Below are 6115 nucleotides of genomic sequence, written 5' to 3' on the forward strand. Positions count from 1 at the left end.
ATTATAGAGGTGTGTTTCTGTTCGCGAAGTATCGGATCATGCAATGCAAATAAGATTCGAAATTGGATTACCAAAAACTGATACGGATCGAGGGCAGCGCGGTCCCCCCTCCCCTCCCGGTCCGATGCCATTTCCGATATTGCATTGCAGGGTGTAATGGATGCACGGCGCCACAGGCTAATCCATTCCTTTACGTGGGGCCGGAACGCAGGGGTCGAAGGGGCCCAAAGGGACATGCCACTATGACCAATACGCCTTAACTGATGATTGAAAAAAAAACACATGTAATTTCCAGGACCCGAAGATGACCGACTGGTTGTGGGAGGTGCGGGAGAGCTCGGAGCAGAAGAAGATCTTCCAAAACTGGCGAAAGGACAAACTCGGATTTGTCTTGAAGGCGGATCGCGATCACCGATTCCCAAAGAAACGGAAAAACGTAAGATCTGAGATAATATACATTGCAAAATGGCGTGAACATGAGAGACACGAAGTGGAAGTTTCAATTTCAACCTGGGACTGATTTCAAGTGTGATTGGTTCCAGGACCCAAACTCTAAGTACCAGGAGTACCAACTAATGACTTCTGTGTCCATGCCCGTGTACGACCTGCGAGAGAACGCGGTGAGTTATTCAATACCCATGCTTGTAAAGTCATCACAAACCTATACATTATTTTTACTAATACTTCTAGGTTAAATTGTACGTGGGTCATGTACTTCTAATAATGCAGGGTACATTGTTACTTGAATTACACTACCTTTCCTTTCAGCCCTGATCTGTTCCTTCGTTTGCGGTGGTATAATTTAATGACATTTTCTATGATAGGGGTCTTATATAAATATTGTCTAACTTTGGGTAATCCCCATGGCTTGTTTTTAGCGCTGTCTGACATTGTACTACCTCTATTTTCAGAACATCTCTGAGCGCGTTCTTATAAACGAAGCTTATTGGGTTACTGAGACCAGAGAGGTATTTTCTGTTCCCTCTTGTCCTCTGGACTAGACCTCACATCTTAGTCTGTTTGCGTAATTCGTTTCTGGTAGTATGCAGGTATGTTCATAGTATTAGGCAAATCCTTTGAAGTCCGCATCAAAGTTGGTGTTTCGCCCCTCACATCACAATGTAGATCGATTTGTAGGGTACAAAAGTTGTGAAGAGAGGGTGGTATATTGTTCTCAACCAAACCACATGTAAGAGGCTTGTCTAAAAAGCCCGTAGTAAAAAGAGTATTGAGAAATTTTAAAGCATACCTAAAGATATTTTATCTGTTTTACCACTTAGAGTAGACAGAACGAAATGTATATATTTCGAGTTACAGTATAAACTTTAGTCATGTGAATACATAAAACCTCACTAAATATTTTATGTAGAGTAGGGCAGACAAACTGCGTCCCGCCGTAGCTAAGTGACTCCTTTTTTGTGTATATATTTTCAACTTTAATCAGTTAGGTACGGTCCGATCCGATCGTTCCAAAAGGAATTCATAAACAAGCCGTGTCATTTACATCTAGAAAGAAATTTAAGGCGAAATATAACGGTTGGTAGATTAGGGTTGGGGCAAGGGAGGGAAGACACCGAACGGGTGACAAACCCGATCTCATAATCATAACAAGCCTTTTACAGTTAACCCGGGAGCCTTATGCACAGGAATACCACAAAAGGAGCCTCGTCCATCAAGGATCGACATCACATACTTTGGATTGCAGTTCTTTGGGAGATCTTTTGGCAGATCTTTTGGACGAACGGATGGCGTTGCCCGAACAATGTACACTTCTTTTTCAATTTACCGAGTCGTAGATACGGGTACTGTAGCGGGGGATGACGGTAGGCGGGATTAGTTCCTAATTTACTTACTGCGAATAGCATTATTTCTGTGTAAGTGAACAGTTTCTGTACATGGTGATAAGTAAATAGCTCGTCGAAAGTAATATTTCTTTCTACAGCAAGTGTTGATTTTTGTAGTGCTGTAATCATTCGCCAGCCGAGTTGGCCGTACGGTCATGTATGCGTACTTTTAGATCCAGCAGAGCAGTTCCTGTTTGCAGTGGTCAACGCCAGTCTCTTAGCAATAGCGTAGTTCATTCATTCATTGTTTTCATTCCACCCCCCCCTTATGTAATTTTGTTGTACCACGTGTGATTGTCTGTAGTCGTATGACATTTGTGGTGCACACGAGTGGAAGCACGGTCGGTCAGAGGCTCGCTGTGCAGCGCGCCTGTCAGCTGCAGGGTAGGCAACCCGTTGTCCACCAAAGCGTTGTGTGGCCTATCGCAACAGGCCTGGCCGTGCACTCGTGGGCATCCCACCTATTTGTTTGAGACGTTGGATAATGTATCGGGGTTACAGCCCACTGCCCATAGCCCCATATCTTCTCACTTAATGCTCCCTGCAACATTTTTATCATGTCGTATTTATAGAATTTTATTCTGTAGAAGATATCAGATGACAATTGTATTTGTGTGTAGCTATGAACAAAATGTGTAGGAATATAGATGTCCTAGTTGGTAGTCTCGTCGACTTTTTTCGTAAATGTGTGGACATCAGCATTACAAAATGTATTGTTAAATGTTTAACTGAAAGTATCTGTATTTATTGAAATGCAAAATGCGGCCTTGTTTTCTGACGCAGTTTTGTGTTGCAGACTCGCATTGCCAACCTCCTCGGTGTGGCTGGAACCGACGTCCCAATGCAAGAGATACAGCGCTTGATGAACCCCTACAAGGTGCGCAACGTTATTCTATTTCAATTGATACATTCATCAAATTTCTAATGTTTACATTTATTTGAGTTTTTTTTACTGATCTGCAGCTCGGAGTGAACGCGTACGCTTTTCTTGTGACGAACAATGGTTATATTCTGTGTCATCCTGATCTTCGTCCTACCGTAAGTGGCAATATAATTTTTTTAAAGGTAAATTCTGAAAGTGTGTCAAGATTTACTGATGTAGTTTTTTTCTCCATCGACAACTTTAGTTTGGCGACATCTTAAAGCCGAGTTACAACGCTATTGATTTCGCCGAGGTAGAGTTGGTGGACGACAACCGGGGCCCACGGGAGCTGGATCCGGTGCTAACACAGGTCAGAAGAAGCGTATATTTTATACACATTTTTGTGTGTTATTGCAACAACCTTACTAAGTTTTTGAGTGTTTTCTGTACAGCTGCGCGATGACCTCATCAACCAAAACAACGGGTCAAAGTACATCGACGTGAAATATCATTACGACGACATGGTGAGCTAAGTTATCAGCTGGTACATGAATTGGCCACAGTAAGTGAGGATGAGGAATTTAGTTGTAACTCGTTTTCTTGTGGATTTGTAGCGCCGTGTCGGTATGGTCAGGCGCCACTTTTACTACCGGCCGCTGCTCAACTTCTCCTTGGCGATTGCGATCCCGGAGCCGTACGGCACCCACCGGGTTAGAGCGGAGCTCGAGGTTCGTCGTTGGCACTCTGAAGGTGAGCAAAGCTAAAGTTCCTACGTAGAAGATCACACCTACCTCCCCCTCCCTACCCTACTTTAAAAAGAAAAATAATCTGAAAACGTGTTTTTGTTGCAGTCAAGGGCAGTCTTCTGAATTTCTTCAAAGGGAAGAACTGGAAGGTTCATCCAGATTGGTGAGTGTTCCGGATTAACGTATTTTCTGGACAAGATTCAGTCAGCGTGCTCGTTACTGTAATTAACAAGTTGATTTTCTTCTGCTTACCAAAGGGACTACTGCAAGTACCTGTACGATTCGGAACACAGCTTCGAGAGCCCGGAGGCGGAGCTGCTTCACTTCGCCAACAAGACTAACAATGTCGGCTGGAAGTGGCTCACCAAAAGCGACTTTCGCTCCCCAGAGCATACAGGTAAATAAATAGTAAAATTACTTAGTGTGTAAACATTATGCATTTGTAGTAACAAAGTTTACAACGAACTGCGGTAGAGACGCTGGTCCTAAAATTACTTTACAGCATCGTTTATAATAGTAACTCCATTGTATGCCTGTCATTTAACGTACCAGGCGGCTGATTCACGCCGCGCACTTCTGTAGGTATACTGTACCGCATGCACGAGTGCGGGTGAGCTTGCCTATCGCCCCTGTCCACGGCGCCTTACGAGCCGAGCGAGTAGGCAGCCCACCCGCACTTGTGCATGCGGTACAGCATAACCACAGAAGTGCGCGGCGTGAATCAGCCACCTGGTATAATGCATATAGCTGTTCCGCATTTATGTTTATTTGCGTTTCTACTGAGCCACTAAAGAAGACGACGGTATTAATTAAGCATAGCTTCCTCTGTTCCAGGGAACACCTCCAACACCCCATACAACAAGGACCATTATTTCTGTGAGTGCGATACGAGAACTACCATGCCCAACAATTTATTTATTCATTATTATAATTATTATAATTATTATTAATATTCATTACAGGTGATAGATCGCTTTTCCAGTCGGTCATCATGGACGCCAAGGCCACGCAATGGTTCAACAGTAACCTGTCCGCCCCGGTTGACAAGGGGTAAGTGGTCCCCTCTCTTGACACACGTGCTGTAGCTCAACTTTACACAGTTTTAATCTAATTCGTCGCACTTGCACTGCGTTTCGCGAAAATTCACGTCACTCGATATATCGAAAAGCTTTCGATTTCTCTAGCGCATGAGCACCAACTCCGGAGTTTTGTCTTTTCATCCCGTTCAAACGGGTTTTCGTTTTCATTTAATAAACATTATTTCATCACTTTTTATTCCGTCTTATATTTCTCTTTACGGTACTAACTCATGGTTTGATTTACTTTATGCACCAAAAAGAGCTTTAGCGCTGCTGCTCTTGTTACTTCCAAGGTAAAGTATTCGTGTGATGTTTGCCACCTCGTATGCATGCCACACGTGACCGTAGCACGAAGCTGCCCCGCGTGCGACTTGCCTACCTCCCGGGCGGCTAGGCGCGCACCACACCTCAGGGACCATACAGAAAGTACATCCGTCTTCGTCCGATTCATTCGCGGCAGATCATGTGAGAGCTCGGCGCCTGCGAGGCTCGGGGTAGGCCAGCCCGCAGTACACGCATGCACCGCATGTGAGATAGTGCCTATCTACCAGGCGCTAGAGAGCCAGCAGAGGCTGGACTTGGCATGTTGGTGACGGCGAATGACGGGCGTGCTTCCTGAATGATGCCCCATCGTCCGAGCACTACCCTAGATTAAACGCCCTATATGGTTCGAGGGGCATGAGAGTGTTTCGTTGGGCATACTTGATTCAGTGAAAATAAAATAAAATTGGGTTAGTAGAAAGTTGTGATAATTGTTGGCAGTCGTAACGCGTTGTTCATTTCCCTGTTGCGGTGATGGCAACGGAAAGCAGGCCTCCTTGTTTTCCATCTATAAATATCACATATACAGATTTTGAATAAATATTAGAGCTGTGCTTTACGTCTCGAGCGGGAGCTGCTTCCATTAATTTATTCAATTTGTTTTAGACGCTCTAAGCACGTTGCAAGTATTGTACGAAAAGAGTTTGTCATGTGTGTGTCTTCCCCTTGGTCTTCCCATTTTTCTCCCGACCATGCCGCAAGGATTTTCCCAAACAAACCAAATGTACTTATTTTTTGTTCACGTCTGCTGCAAGGATATTTATCGTTGTCTTTCGCTCTCTCTTTTATTCTCCCTGTTTTCAAGCTGCCTCTACAACTTCGTGGGAAATGTCGTGACTGCATTGCCATGTCAAGTGTGAAATTGACAACACTAGAGTGCAACACGTCACTCGTCGAGTTTTTTGTGTAGTTTTTCCACCTCCGAGTAAGAAATTGTGTCATTGGAATGGCATAAAAACTATTTACACGTCGAAAATTTATGGGCATGGCCAACGAGTCTCACATTTACGTAGGGCCCCGTGCGTTAACATTGTGCACGGGGTAGCTGAGCGAAGTGCATTAACTTTACAGAAGACATAAAAAATATAGAACAAAACTGTACCGAATGAGGGTCCGCCTAGTAGGTAGGCAACCGGTCGTCTGATCCTTGAACGTGAGAGATGGGGGGGCCTTCTAATTATTCCGTCTCTATGGTGAGATGTGTAAGGGATAAAGAATTTGTCTCAAGATCCCTGTATGTGCATTTAGGCAACCTACTGTGCA

General features: G+C 44.2%; 1 protein-coding gene across 1 annotated transcript in view; it reads left to right on the forward strand.

Annotated features, from left to right (window-relative positions):
• Positions 1-299: 299 nt before the first annotated feature.
• Positions 300-6115, forward strand: part of LOC113208519 (voltage-dependent calcium channel subunit alpha-2/delta-3) — a 9415-nt gene continuing 3599 nt past the window's right edge. The window contains exons 1-13 of the mRNA XM_052270193.1: positions 300-436; positions 543-620; positions 912-968; positions 2641-2721; positions 2808-2882; positions 2972-3076; positions 3159-3230; positions 3321-3456; positions 3558-3615; positions 3710-3849; positions 4272-4328; positions 4415-4502; positions 4792-4824. Of these exons, the coding sequence (XP_052126153.1) occupies positions 305-436; positions 543-620; positions 912-968; positions 2641-2721; positions 2808-2882; positions 2972-3076; positions 3159-3230; positions 3321-3456; positions 3558-3615; positions 3710-3849; positions 4272-4328; positions 4415-4502; positions 4792-4824 (1112 nt within the window). The 5' untranslated portion in view covers positions 300-304. The remainder of the gene's footprint in view (positions 437-542; positions 621-911; positions 969-2640; positions 2722-2807; positions 2883-2971; positions 3077-3158; positions 3231-3320; positions 3457-3557; positions 3616-3709; positions 3850-4271; positions 4329-4414; positions 4503-4791; positions 4825-6115) is intronic.

This window comes from Frankliniella occidentalis, unplaced genomic scaffold, assembly GCF_000697945.3.
Source record: "Frankliniella occidentalis isolate FOCC.00 unplaced genomic scaffold, Focc_3.1 Scaffold113, whole genome shotgun sequence".
In the NCBI taxonomy this organism is placed as follows: domain Eukaryota; kingdom Metazoa; phylum Arthropoda; class Insecta; order Thysanoptera; family Thripidae; genus Frankliniella; species Frankliniella occidentalis.